Source organism: Mus pahari, chromosome 2 (assembly GCF_900095145.1).
Source record: "Mus pahari chromosome 2, PAHARI_EIJ_v1.1, whole genome shotgun sequence".
NCBI lineage: Eukaryota > Metazoa > Chordata > Mammalia > Rodentia > Muridae > Mus > Mus pahari.
The window spans coordinates 43059243-43074835 of NC_034591.1; the positions used below are offsets into that span (position 1 = coordinate 43059243).

The 15593-nt window shown below is 40.2% G+C and overlaps 1 protein-coding gene across 1 annotated transcript in view; it reads right to left on the reverse strand.

The window, feature by feature from the left end:
• The window catches only part of Aass (aminoadipate-semialdehyde synthase), a 53035-nt gene that overhangs the window by 19356 nt on the left and 18086 nt on the right, over nucleotides 1–15593 (reverse strand). Inside the window, exons 9-13 of the mRNA XM_021190715.2 lie at nucleotides 13288–13436; nucleotides 11438–11560; nucleotides 10959–11070; nucleotides 1329–1388; nucleotides 1011–1078 (exon numbers count right to left, since the gene is read on the reverse strand). Of these exons, the coding sequence (XP_021046374.1) occupies nucleotides 1011–1078; nucleotides 1329–1388; nucleotides 10959–11070; nucleotides 11438–11560; nucleotides 13288–13436 (512 nt within the window). The remainder of the gene's footprint in view (nucleotides 1–1010; nucleotides 1079–1328; nucleotides 1389–10958; nucleotides 11071–11437; nucleotides 11561–13287; nucleotides 13437–15593) is intronic.

A 15593-nucleotide genomic window follows, 5' to 3' on the forward strand; every position in this document is an offset into this window, starting at 1 on the left:
TAAGTGGATATTAACCCAGAAACTCAGAATACCCAAGACACAATTTGTTAAACTCATGAAACTCAAGAAGAACAAAGACCAAAATATGGACACTTTGCCCCTTCTTAGAATTGGGAACTAAACACCCATGGAAGGAGTTACAGAGACTTAAGGATGGACTATCCAGAAACTGCCCTACCCAGGGGACCATCCCATAATCAGCCACCAAATGCAGACACTATTGCATACACCAGCAAGATTTTGCTGAAAGGACCCTAATATAGCTGTCTCTTGTGAGGCTGTGCCAGTGCCTGGCAAACACAGAAGTGGATGCTCACAGTAAGCTATCGGCTGGAACACAGGGCCCCCATTAGAGGAGCTAGAGAAATTACCCAAGGAGCTTAAAAGGTCTGCAACCCTATAGGTGGAACAACAATATGAACTAACCAGCACCCCCAGAGCTCGTGTCTCTAGCTGCATATGTAGCAGAAGATGCCCTAGTTGGGCATCATTTGGAAGAGAGGCCCCTTGGTCTTGCAAACTTTATATGCCCCAATACAGGGGAACACCAGGACCAAGAAGTAGGAGTGGGTGTGTAGGGGAATGTGTGTGTGTGTGGGGGGGGGGGTATAGGGGATAGCATTTGAAATGTAAATGCAGGAAATACCTAATAAAAATTGGAAAAAAAAAAAAAAGCTAAGCAGAAAGGACCACAGAACGGCTTAATATGCTGATTTCCTTTGGAGGAAAATTAATTTAGAAATCACTTTTCATTCAGCAACACTGTTTCACTCTTCTGCTGGCAGGCCAGACCCCAGGGGATTTGAACTGCTGTGGAGATGCTATGCTGTTCTTTAAAGAAAAAGCACTCACGCTGGTTTCAGCCGTTGCTTACTTTAGATTTCTAACATACCAAAATGTACATGCTATGTAAATCTAATAATAACTCTCCTTGAAACTTTTAAGCATATCTATCAAATCCAAGGTAAGAATAAAGTACAATATCAGAATTTTTTTTTATCAGTACGTACCTGCTTTCTCGAAGTTTCTGTATATATTTGTATTTTTCAGTCAATAGACCATTGGATGTAATCACTGCCTAGACGTGCATACACAAGACAGTCTTTTAGTATTCAACATTTAGTCCTAGGACTATGAATACATGACTCACAGTAGAGACAGAATAACTGAAATGTGGGAGTGGGAGGGGGAGAGAAAAGAAATGGAAGGACAGAAACAGAGAGATGTCAGGAACGGAGGGAAGGATGAAAAGTGTACACACCACAAAGAGAATTGACAAAGATGGTAGGAAAAGGTTAAGTTCACGTGAAGAACTTCTCATAACTTACATCTCGCACCACTGGAGAGAAGTTCTGGCTTTCTAGAGGTTGTGATGCATCCGATAACAACTGTGGAGAAAGAGAGCGGGGAAGAGGTCAACAAAACAGTGGCCAAATGGCACTTATCATCAGATGAAAATCCTGCTGAAAAGAAAACGTTTTCGGAATATTGCCGAATATAAATGAATGGCATAAAGATCTATAGGCAGTTCCATGTGAAGAAATATAATGTTGCAAGGCAAGATCTGATACTAAAACTAAAATTTGATTGTAATCACCTTTGCTTGCTGAGAACACACAAAAACTCTTCTTTCAAAAGCAGAGTATTATATTAAATTTCCCAAGTATTAGAGCCATAGTCTTCCCTCTGAGTGCCTCTGTCATATCCCAAAATTTCAAGCTGTTCCATAAGAAACAAACAAGCCCACCAACCTCACTGTAGACCCTTTGGTCATATTTAGTTTTATGGGTAAGAGAACACTTCAAAACTCAGGAATAATGAACAGTATATATAATCTGTCCATTTTATTTGAAGATTGAATCAGATAGATATTGACAGAAGACATCTCTTCCCTCTCTCCCTCTCTCCCTCTCTCCCTCTCTTCCCCTCTTCCTGAAACCTCAGGCAGAGTTTCATAGAACTGGCCTTGAACTCACAGAACTCTACCTACCTCTATCTTGGAGTGCTAGGTTAGAATGAGCTATCACATCTGACCCATTTCTTACTACACCTGAAAAGCCTTCCCTTTTTCTCAAGATCCAGAGAACAACAGAGTATCAGTCAGAACTTTCCTAGGGTAAAGTCTAGAACACTTACCCAAATAAGAAACAAGTCATTACACTGCGGGGAGTGGAAGGAGGGAGGAAGGAGGGGGTACTAGAAACAATATAACATTGTTTTTTGTGCATCTGAAGCAGAAAGTCAATAAGTAGCTATTGAATCCAAGGGAAAGGAAACTTCCTTATCTTCCCCAAGCCAGTGCCCTGTAATACCACAGAGTCTGTATGGACTTTAAGTCAAAAGTAAAAAACTAACAAAAATGTAGCAATAAAATGACTTCTAATGACTTTCTGCTAGTCCCATAGATCAATGCTCAGCCACCATCGGGAGTCCTCCTACAGCAGATGGGAACAAACACAGAGAGCCACAGCCAGACATCATGTAGAGAGTGAGAGACCTTGGAATACTCAGCCCTAAATGAAATCAAATCCATCAAATTCCTCTCAGCAAGGTTCAGGAAACCCTGTGGAAGAGGCAGCAGAAAGAGTATTAGAGCCAGAGGGGATGGAAGACACAAAGAGGATAATGTCCTCTGAGTCAACAGGACCAAAGCTCATATGAGCTCACAGAGACTGACACAGCATGCACAGGGCCTGCTCAGGTCAGTACCAGCTCCTTGGCATACATATTCTGGCTTCCAATTTAGTGGTTTTCTGGGATTCAAGTGTGTTAATGAGTGGGTCTCTGTGACTTCTCTTGGGCTCTTTTCCTCCTGTTTCATCCAGTTCTGATGGGTTAGTTTTTGTTTAATCTTCTTATATTTTATTTTACTATATTTTATTATTACCCCTTAGAGGCCTGTTTTTTTCCCCTGTCAAGAGACACACAGTGAGTAAATCCTGATAAGAAGGGAGCTGGGCAGTGGTGGCACACGCCTTTAATCCCAGCACTTGGGAGGCAGAGGCAGGCGGATTTCTGAGTTCGAGGCCAGCCATGGCTACACAGAGAAACCCTGTCTTGGAAAAAAAAAAAAAGAAGAAGAAGAAGGGAGGTGGAGAGGAGCAGGAAGGAGTGGAGGGAGGAAAAATCATAATCAGAATAAATTATATGACCAAAAAAAATCTATTTTCAATAGAAGGAAAAATATGACAAAGAAAAAAGTAAAAATGAGGGAAAATATATTAGTGTGTATATTCTAAAATAGTTCCTGTTACAGTTTGTAAGAAAGAGATCCCCAGAGCTCATGGGTCTGACTGAACACTTGGTAGCACTGTTTGGGGGGATCATGGAGCCTCTGGGGCTGTGTGGCTGAAGAATGTGGGACACTGAGGGAGGACATTGAGGTCTAAGGTTTAGCTTTGTCCTCTCTTTACTTCTGGATCCTCCCAAATACAGTCAAGCACCCTCATGTTCCTGTCACCACCACTGTCATCCCTTCTGCCATGTGCCCAAATAAAATGTTCTTCTCTTAGCTGCTTTTTGTCAGATACTCAATCACAGCAACGAGAAAAGCTATACAGGAAGTTGGTACAGACAAGTGAGGCCTTCGCCATGATAAACTGGACCATAGGAATCATTGATAGTCCTTAGGTGCAAGCTTATTAGAGAAATGTGGACGAGTGCGGAGCTGCTGGCTAGAGAAGCCCTCAAATATCACAAGCAAAGCTTAATGGGCCATTCTGATGGGAACTAGAAAAACCAAAATGTCAATGGGGGAATCATATTGTAAAGTCTGGGATAATGGAGTTTCAGACACAAACAGGACATTGTCAGGAACTAGACCAGAAGCCAGTGTGTTACATTCTTTTAAAAAGTCCAGTTTATACCCCTGTCCAAAAACTTAGCTGGAACCAACTTCAGAAGTAACAGACTATGGACTAGGTGTCTAGAAAGATTGCTCAACAGTTAAGAACACTTGTTGCCCTTGCAGACAACCCAAGTTTGTTTCCCAGAACTCGCATAATGGCTCACAGTGATCTATAAGAAACTTACATACTTACAATTCAATAAATATTTTAAGAAATTAAGTAGTGAACTAATTTGTTCAGTGGAGAAAAATGCGAAGACAGTGTAACCATTCAGAATATGGCATGGCTGTGTGTACATCTCACGGTAGTACTGTGTTTGCCCATATTTACTGTGAGAGAGAGCAAAAATTCCCAGAACTCACACAAAGATGAGAGAATGGATTCCACACACAGTCAGCAGCACATGTGCACATATACACACACACAAACAAATAAAAATTTTAAATTAAACTATAGAACCTACCAATTAAACAAAATAAAAGTAAATGTAGTAGCAAGACACAATAAAGAACTACATTAAGCTCACTCATAAACACAAATGTAATAATCTTAAACAAGATAAACTGATGTGTGAACTCAGTAAGAGTACAATTAATAGATACACATGAATACACATGTGTACATTCATCTGCACATACACACATACTCGAGACATATCAGAAAAACTCTTTAGAGTAAAATTGTTAGTCATAGCTCCAAACAGAAAACCACCTAAATGCCAAACAATGGTAAAATAAACAGATGTTGATATATCCATTAGCCACCCGAACTTGGTTACAAGTAGAAGATTAATACATTGTGGTCAAGTTGAGTTTACTCTATGAATGTAAAGATGGTTTAATTTGAAAATCAGTTGACAGAAATTATCATATTAGCAAATCAAAATCATATAATCTTGATGAATGCAAAATATAACTACCATTATAATAGTTCAAAAGTCTTTGATATGTAAAAGTATGTGAAAATTTTATAGTGAATGTTAGACTTTCTGAAGAAACTATTCTCTAAGGGGGAGAAGGGACCAAAGAGTCAGAGGATGGGGAGAGAGGCTGTAAAATACCAACTTCTAAGTACAACACAGATATGACAACCATGAACTCACAGTAGATGGCTACTGTACTGGCACTAGGTCCACACAAGTTGGCCCTTCTTGGCACTAAGCTACAGAGAGGACTGGGCTAGATTGTAGAATTTACTGTTGATCTACTGACGACCAATAGATTCTGACTTGAGGGGAGGCATGGTATCCACTTGTATGCCCACTGGTAGTCAGACCAAGTTCTGACAGTTAGTTCCAGTGCATGACCACGCAGACAGCTCTGATTAAACTCTGAAGAACACTAAACCAAAGCGAAGTAAGTAAATACTGAAAGGAGTCAGGGGCAGGGCTGGGAGAGGTAGGTCAGACATTGGAGGAGATAGGGGAAAGTAAGCAGAATACATAGTGTGTGTAAAACTTTAAAAGAATGAAACTTGCTAACAAAAAAGGATTTTAAGAGGCAAAGATACAAGTTACCTGCTGTTACTATTCACCATAAAAGCACAAATATCTTTCAAAAGATACCAAAATCTTCAGGGTTAGAGGTCAGGACAGTAGACATGGAACTTTTGAAAAGAAGAGTAATTAGGTTATTGGATGAGAAAAAAAGAGGTGTGGGGGATGGTAATGCTGTCTGACTTTTGACCGATAGCTCTCATTGAAATGTGACCATTTTCACTTTTATTGCTTAAATGGTAGGAGATTTTTTTTTGAGATTATAACATTTCTCCCTTCCCACTTCTCTCTCCAAACCCTCATATATTACTTTCTCTAATCTCTTTCAAATTCATAGATTCTTTTATCATTGTTATTGCGTGCATGTGTGTGTATATATGTATCGAATACATGCCTTTGATACTTTTAACACTTTGTATTTTACATAATATAAAAGCTTTATATGTATATTGTTTTCTTTAATAAAAATTGTATTCACGAGTGTTGTCATGATGAGCCACACTGGCTAACTCTCATGATGTTTTAGTGCAAATTCATTGAATTGACCCCCCCCCACACACACACATACATACCAATATGAAATACACTACACTGAATGATATTTTTTATTAAAGACAAGTAGGAGGTCAGTGGTATGACCAAGCAGGTTGCCACCTGCTCTTGCCAACAAGGTGATGTTGTTACCTGCCCAAAACTTCTACAAGATCAAGTCAAGAACAGATGGGGGAAGGGTTCATAAGACCTCATTCCCAGCCAACTGCTATTGGTGGTTGACGGTTGCTCGATGAGGGACAGTCATTTTTCTTAGGGGTAAGATGCCCGTGCTTCAGTAGATAGCTTCTCAATCAATACATATAGGCAGTATTAATAGTCCTCAGGAGTTGTTATCTTTTAATATATTAATTAAGAAGGGAGATATTTTGTGGGTTTCTGGGCAGAGTTGGAGGTGGGAGGGGAGGGTAGATAAAATAAAAATACACTGTAAGCAGTTTTAAAAGAAGTGACATCGTCGCAGTTGCAGGCAAACGGAACTAGGACAAAAAAAAATAATTATAAGCACGGCAACCCCGACCCAGAAAGACAAACACGGTATGTACTCATTTATAAATGGATTTTAATTGTTAAGTGAAGGATAATCATGTTGCTATCCACAGACCTAGAGAAGCTAAGTAACAAGGAGGTCTCAGGAGTGGATGCTTGGATCTCCCTGGGAAAGGGAAACAGAATAGGTTTTTGTGGGTGGACTGTGGTTGGATGGGGATGGAAACAGGAGGGGTCGGGTGGAGGAGGGAGGGACAGAGAGAGAGGGAGAGATTGAAATAGTTGGCCATTTAGGGGGAAATATGGAAGTCTGGTGCAGTGGAAACTTCCTGGAACCTATGAGGTTGACCCCAGTAGGGGAGGGTATAGAGTGCTGTACCAGCCATCATCTATAACCACGCAAGTCCCGTGGTAGGGCTGGGATACCAACCCAGCCACAAAATCTATAACCTGCAACCTGCCATGCCTACAAGATGCTCAGGAACATAGGTGGCTCAGAGCTTGTGGGAGTGGCCAACCAATGACTAATCTAACCCTCAGTCCACACCAGGAGAGGAGGCTGATGCCTGTCTCAGCCTAGATGGCCACGATCCAGAAGCTGGAGAGCTCGGAGACATAGGGTCGAACCAAACAAGACTGAGCAAAATAAAATAGAATGGAAAAGGGTAATGAAACAATTCCTAATGGTATTCTGCTGTACTCATAGGATTGGTGCCTAGCCCAGACTTCAGCAGAAAATCTTCCCCCAGCTGATAATAGATGCAAAGACCCTCAGTCAAACATTAGGTGGGGCTCAGGGAATCCCACTGAAGACGGGAGAGGAAGGATCATCAGAACCAGAGGGGTCAAGGACACCAGGAGAACAAGGTCCACAGAACCAACCAAAGAAGGGGCCTGCATGGGTCTTCACTAGGTCCTCTGCATACATGCTGTGATTCTTTATATTGGGGTTTTTGTAAGAATCCTAACGATGCTCCTATTGGGGTGTCTCTCTTTTGTCTGCTTATGGGACCTTTTCTCCTAATGGGTTGCCTCATCCAGCCCTCATTTGAGGGTTTCTACCTAGTTTTACTGTATCTTGTTATGCTGAATTCAGTTGATATCCCTGGGAGGTCTGTTCTTTTCTGAAGGGAAATGGAGGAGGAGTAGATCTTGGGGAGAGGAGATGTGGGGGGCACTGGGATGAATAGAGTGAGGGGAGGCTGAGGTCACAGTGTATTGTATGGGAGAAGAATAAATAGATAAAAATTTAAAAAAAAATTAGTAGTCACATCCATCCACATGACTACTTGATATTCAGCATTTAACATCATACAAGTTGGGCTATAATACACAATTTCCCCGCTGACAAGGAGGACTTAAAGCCAGGAATTTGCTAACACTTATGGCTACTCTTAATACTCTGCTGGAGCCAAGGTAACTCAATCCACTTTCTAGCATCAGGAAGTTTCACGTTAGATTTAGGGGGACTAAGCTCTTACCAACGACCCCTCCTTTAAATACTAGGTGTAAACCCTAGGAAAAAAAAGTTCAGGCAATAAACAACTGCAGGAGGGGTTTAGACACAGAGGGACAGCAGGCTTGGAGAGAAGCATCAGAACAGAGGAGCATCCACAGGAGTAGCCGAGCTTCCCGGTTTGGTACTGCTTTGGTGATGAGCCTTGGGTGAAGTTCTAATTTCACTCCGTCAGTGTCATAAACCATATTGACCAAACGAGCTTACTGGAGGAAAGTGTTTATCTTGGCTTACTAGTCTATCACATCGGGAAGTCTGACCAAGAACTTGAAGAAATCATGGAGGAATGCCATTTGCTGTCTTTTCTGCTCACGTTGCACTAGCTTAGAAATACAGCCCAGGACCACCTGCCTAAGCAGCGATGCTAACAACCCTGGGCCCTTCTGTATCGAGTGATCATCAAGACAGCCTCCTCCAGAATCCACAAACCAGACGGATGGATACAATTCCTCTCGTGATACAATCCCTCAAAGCATTGGTTCCTGTCAGGGGACTCTAGGATGATCAATTGACAATATTAATCAGGACAATCAATAGATGTTCCTGAAATCAACTATTAATAAGTTTTAAGTGTATCCCCTTCTGAGTAGCAGACATAACTGTGTGTCTTTCTGCTGCATCTCACTTGACAGCGCTTCCATACTGCACATGCTCACCACACACACAGGCACCGTTAGAAGCCATCTCAGATCTCGAAATGCAAGGTACTTTGAGACTGAGAGACCACATTGACATAAATTTTATAAGATATAATTACCATTGCTCTATTTCATAGTTGCTATTATCAATCTCTTCCTGAACCATGTTTTTCAATGAAACTTTGTCATAAGTATGCATGTATACAGAAGATACTTGTGTAGGCTCTAACACTGTGTATAGCTTCAGACATTACCTGGGGAGCCCCAGAATGAGTCCCCTGCAGATAAGAGAAACTAACATAAAGATCACAAAATGGCTTTTAAAACTGTGTTTCCATGTGATGAAGAAAAATATATTCATAACAAGAAAGCAGGGAGCTGGGCCGTGGTAGCACACAACTTAAATCACAGCACTGGGAAGGCAGAGGCAGAGGGATCTCTGAGTTTGAGGCCAGTCTTGTCTACAGAGCAAGTTCCAGGATAGCCGAGGCTACACAGAGAAACCTCTATCTCAACAACAAAACAACAACAACAAAAACAACAACAACAAAAAAACAGTATTCATAGTGTGGTAGAAGCCAGAAGCCACAAACCAGACTGATGACTCATTGCAGTGACAATCTGCAAACAAATAAATGTGGAGAAGAGGGTATACTATGAGAGTAAACACACTATGACACTCTACAGCTTCCACAATTAGATTTTTTTTCTTTTGTGAGGGACATTGCAAGCGAAGAAGGCAGGTATGACGGGACAGGGAAGTGAATGGGATTGGGTTGCATGATATGAAGTGTACAAAGAATCAACAAAAAGTGAAATAATAATAAAAAATAAAAATACAAAAAAATAATAAATTGATGATGAAGATGGTGGTAGTGGTGATGTAATTATGGAGATTCTCAGCAGAGAAAAAGAAAACTACCAAGAAACAAATAATTACTACTCTGAAGTTTAAAAGTATACAGACAGGTTTGCTACCAGGAGAAAAACTACTATGGCATTTATGGACCTGAAACATTCTTCTGAATTCGGAAGGCTCCTGTGCTCCCATACACATATCCATCCATCCATCCATACATCCATCCATACATACATACATACATACATATATACATTCAATTAATAATGATAATAAATATTGTTTTAAAAATAAATCTAGTCATCAGAGAAGCAATGTCAAGGAAAGTGAATATAATACAGAGCTAGGACATTTGTTATTCTTTTCCCCCTAGTCACACATGCAAGCACTGAGACATTTACATCTCTAGAATGTTCAGTCTTAGGAAAACCATTAAGATTGTATACTACAACCAGCAAACTTTACAGGTGGGGATCTGAGGGATACACTGAGTCACAAACCTAGCTGACGCCCACTCTCACTTGCCATTGGTGCTCTCTTAATGCCACTTCCTCCCCTCAGAGCCAACTCCAGACACACTACAGACTCAGCCTGCATTGGCACATGGTAGCAGACAAGAAATATCTCCCTCAAGTTGTCCTTTGACATCCCCCAGGTGCATCACAATGTAAGCATACTGCTGTATGCACACATACACATCCAAGCACATCAACAAACAAATAAAATATGTTTCCACGGTATTTGCTAATGTGTGCATCCTCTAATTTCTCCTCATTAACCCTTTGGTTACTCAGAGAAGACAACTTCAGAGCAGAAGTTTTGATTATTCTCCCACTGTTCACTATGGTCCCATTTCCCAGTTGGAGAGAAATGGAGAATGAGGACACAAACAAGAGCTGCTATTCATAAATTTGGAATCTCTACCAGAGGCTGATTGCTGTTAGCAACAAAAACATAACACATGGAAAGTTGGAACCTAAAATAAACACTGATGGAAGAAAGAGTTTCTTTGGTAAACAGGATGGAATCTAGATTACACAGTATTTCAGAAGTCAGTCACAGGAGATGAACCCCACCTCAGCATAAGCCATCAGTAAACACAACACTAGTGACTGACATCCAGTAATATTTTGTATATTTCCAATTGTCCTGATCTATTAATTATATCACAGTAAAAATGTCCTCAATATAAATTGATCTAGATAACAAGGGAATTGATGATAAAGCAATTTTACCTGCTCCCCCCCACCATGTTGTAAACATAATAAAATGTATATAATGAGATAAATGTAATTGATTGTGAGCATGAAGTCAGAGATATTGTCCCCAGAAGATGAATAACAGATTATGTAGAGTGAAAATGGACCTATAAATCTTAAATTAGGGGAAGGGCTGGTATTTCATTTTACAACAGATTTCTTAAATACAAAAGACCAGAGCATTCATAATATACTCATTTATAATCATATATATATACATTCATAATATATACATAATAACATAATATTAATAGTTGTATTTAAAGTCTCAGAGTTGCTGTGGAGCCTACCGGTCCCCTTACCATTTCTTCAACATAAGGGTAAAGCATGTCTCCAAAGTATTCCGTAGCCTCGATTGGAAGCTGCGCTGGCAAATTGTCAATGGAACACATCAGAATCCCCGAGCCTTCAACACTAAGAGAAGCAACATCCTTTATTCAAATGCACAAAATACGACTTGAAATTTTTCCCAGACTCTACTCCATTACAACATTTGTATCATTGTTATTAATATATCTGTAGTCTTGAGAAAAAGGCATAGCACTATAAATAAGACTGCTTTTCAAACAAAACTTTATTTTTCACTCGGCGACCCATCTCCCATTTAACTATAATGTATACTTCTTTAAGCATCCAAATTTCAATGTAATTTTTTTTCACTACTTTTTAACTGTGTTTAAGAATATACCCCCAAGCTTTCACACCTTAATAAAGAAGGGAAATATTGAGTGACCCAAACTAGTACATTAAGGTAAAGAAGCGTCAACTTTGACAAACTCACCTGTCGTGGATAATTTGCTGGTCTGCGTCATACATGCAAAAGGGCCGTTCTATGGTAGTGCACTCAGTCATAAAATCTATGGACCCTCCCGTGTCTGCTGAAATGTCACATATTGCCACAAGTCTAAAAATAACATGAACACTCCAATGAGAGGGTGGAATTCTCAGGCCTTTGGGAAGACTAACGATGACGAAAAATAAAGTGTGCTTGAAACAAATTGCATTGTGCTTGCCATATATTTCCCAGGAACTTAGAATCTTTGTTCTACAGTTCAATCTTTGGGACAGTGTGTTGACCTAAGACAGAGGGTTCTTTAGTTTCCATGAGAATCATGAAGGAAAAAAAAAAAAAAAAGGGGAGGAAAGGAATCTGAAAGAAAAGGGGTGGAGGAAATCCCTTCCCTACAGAAAACATTTGATATGAGACAGAATAAAGTGGCCTAGTTCATCATCGTCTGTAAATAAGTATTGTAGCTAGTATAGCTACCTCTCTCTCTGTGTGTCATACCTCCACATCCTCAAATTCAACTGAGACCTGAAAGCACTTGAGGAAAATGTTGCATCTATAGTCAGCATACATACAATATATTCCTTTTCATTATTAGTTCTCCACTTACCAAGTAGCAGTTCTGCATTGAAATGCTTATCTTCCAGGCCCCCCCACCTCTCACCCCCCCATACCCCCCCCCCCGCTACTGGTTTGAAAGGTTTTGCTGAGTCTGGAGTTAGTCATTCATTGGACACTTGTAGAACAATTATTACGCTTGGAGCAGTACTGCTTTATCTTAAAACAAAACAAAACAAAACAAACAAATGAACAAACAAAAACCCCACTATTAACAAACCTTCCCACTTGTTTTTGTTTCTAACAAGCCCTTCAATGAAACTTGCAAGGACAAAATTAGTAATACATTTTGACCCATACTTCTGAAGTAAAATAAAGTTTGCTGTTGAGATAGCAACTTTTCTGCTAAGAACGTGTTCGCATTCCTCATTTTCTGAATATGTGATGCATAGAGAAACATGACTTTGAACTGAGCTCATCCAGCAATGTGTCCACCTGTACACCCCAAGATCATTGACTCTTATGTAAATATCGAGGAGGTTCCCCAGACAAAGCCCCTTGCTTTCTTTGCTGAGGGAGACACTGCTTTGAGGGTTATCTCAAGTGTTCTCCTTACTTGCTACATGTAATAAAATTTGCTTCCCACGCACTGCAGGGTTTTGCTTATTAACTTTGAGCACATCAAATGAACCAACCATTGGGTTGTGTTAGCAGTGTGCTTACATTATCTAATCTCCTGTTTCACTGCTGGTTGTTCCTCCTGGTCTACTGACATGTGCTTCAGAGCAGCAAACAACCCAACTCTGCCCCTCTGAAGTTTAACTTAGCAGAATCCCTGGTGCATAAGATGTTTAACAGATATTTAGTATTCAACTCACTCAATATTCAAGAACCATTTAAATGTCTATTTTATACCAAGTCCTCACTAATGTCAAGACTGAAAGGGCCCTATCTTTCAGGAGTATAAATTTCAGGAAAACAGAGTGTGAGTGTTTTCAAAACAAAGCAATAAACTAAAACTAGAGAGGAAGGAGATTAATGACGGAGAGATTTCTGAAGAGAAGGGGGCTTTGGAACCAGAAACAAGTCCGAAGTCAATATCAAAAGGGGATGGGTAACTGCAAAAAGCTTCTAAGAGGCCCAGGCAGACCATCTCTAAAATGAGATTTCTGGCATATACAAACATTGTGATCTTTGGTTCCTAATAATGGTGCTGCAGCTAAAAAAACAAAACAAGCAAATAAACAACAAAACCTTCATTTTTTTGATGATGTACAAATCCTTACTTGTGTGGTAATTCAGGACATCCTTCAACAGGAACAACGGAGGACTTCACTGGGACCAGGAGACTCTGAGCATCCTGACGTGTGAGCAGGCGAGGGGTGTTTTGCTCCCAGTAGATTCCATTAATTAAACAAGTTGTATAGGGCGCAATCTGTAAAACAAAGTTCCATGTTCAACAAAACAGGATGCAGCCTACGTTAATACCGTGTCCTGAGAGGTCACTGTCTCAGAGCTAGGAGTAGAGGGCAAGTTAAGTCATTGGTGTCACTTCTACAGAACATTTTGCTTCCAGGTCACCTGCCCTCTTCTGAGGAAAGGATAACAGTCACCCACCTTTCACTGTAGAATTGCTCCATGATAGGGTATAAATATAATAAATATATTAAGGTTTTATTCTATAATATATAGTAAAGGTAGGAAAAAAGATGACAAAGAATCAAGTGACCCAGAACTCTATTTCCAGTTCAAATACCAGAGAACATAAACTCTAATCATCCTCAATTCTCTGAACTCTGCTGCTCTTATCTGCCAAATGGGAATAATGATCGTCAAAGGAACACTTTGAGGATGAACCAGATATCCTCTCAGGGGAACTGCTTACACATATACATACATGTACATGCGTATGCACATGTGGTAAGTGCCTCCATTGGTCTTGGTACACATCTGATCTAATCACTAATACTTAAGGTTCAAGATAAAATTAGGAGCAGAGAATCAACTAGGCGGCTCATCATTACGGACACTATCTCCTATTCTCAGTATGCCTTAGTGCCTGTAGGTCTTTCTCTAGCGGAATGGTCAGCCCAGAAATTGTATACATACAAGTAACACTGAACAGACTGAGCAGGTTGTATTTATTATTTAGGCATATATAGAGAGAAGGTGGTCGTGGAATAGGCCATGCATTTGAGAGGGATCAAGGCACAATCCTTGCATGGGGTTGCAAGGAGGAAAGTGGGGACTAAACAACATATGGGAAGCAAAAAGGAAGCAGTGAAATGTATAGATTTCAAACTGTTTTCAACTTAAAAAATTGTTTTCATAGATTTGCTGTTGTTGTTCCTTAAGCGCCTCAAGGCACTCTTACACAGAATGGAAGAGCTTTCTTTTGTAGCACACTATCCATGCTAAAATAGCTAAATTTCATATCAGAACCTACAAGTGCTACATCGTGAAAACACATTTAAAATTATTCAAGTCATTTCTTTTTATGATGTGAGTATGGACTTTGAGTTAGTATTTGCTTTATAGTTTGTTGGCTTATTCTGAGGACAGCTATTACATGACTAATTGTGTTTCTTAGAAGATAAAGCTGCTGTTTTTCCCACCAGAGGGATTGGTTTGTAAGTCATATCTTTGGCAAAGAGGATACTCCAGTGCATATATAGCTGGACCATTTCTCCTCTCATCCTGCAGTCAGTCACAAGCATTTGGAGATCGCTGGCTGCTATGGTTGGGATGCTGAGTGACCATGAAGACCCAGTCTTGGCATTACTTAAATGAAGTAAGACCTTCAAAGGGTAGACCCTGGTGCAAAGTCTTCAAATCACTGGGCTATGCCTTTAAGGGGATATTAGAATGCAAGTCTCTCCTCTATCTCTCTTCTCTCTTCTGATCTGGGATGCTTCCTCCAAACCACTGATCCTTATCACTGCCAGCCCCAACCCTTAGCAGATGCAAAAGCAGTGTGACTGTCTGTCTTTGTTTTAAATCTTTTCCAAAACTGTGTGCTTCAATAAATCTTTCCCTTTTCTAAAGTTGCTTTGGGTATTTTGTTGTAAACGTGCAACACTGACTCGTTAAACACAATAATTGATGCTGAAAGAAGGGATCATTACCCTTACTATGCTGGGAAATATTGAGGCCCTTTGGAATGAATTGGCTGGCAGAAGCTGGACGTGGAAGGACAGGCTAGAGGAAAATTCCAGAACAAGCTGAGGTGTCACTCAGAGGACAAATACTTGCCTGTCATACACAAAGTCCTAGCTTCTATCTGTGGTACCATAAACAAAGTTATAAGGAGTCTGTAAGCAGGAATAGGGGTGGCTTGTGCCTATACTGCCAGAACTCAGGAAAGAGACAGAAAAATGTGAGGGTTTGAGGATAGCAGGGAATGCAAGTGAATTCTGAACAAACCTAAGCCAGAGAAGGGGCCTGTCTCAAAAAACAAACAAACAAAACAAGAGACAAATAATAAAAACGATGAGAAGGAAAAGAAAGAAAGAAAGAAAGAAAGAAAGAAAGAAAGAAAGAAAGAAAGAAAGAAAGAAAGAAAGAAAGAAAGAAAGAAAGAGAGGAGAGAGAA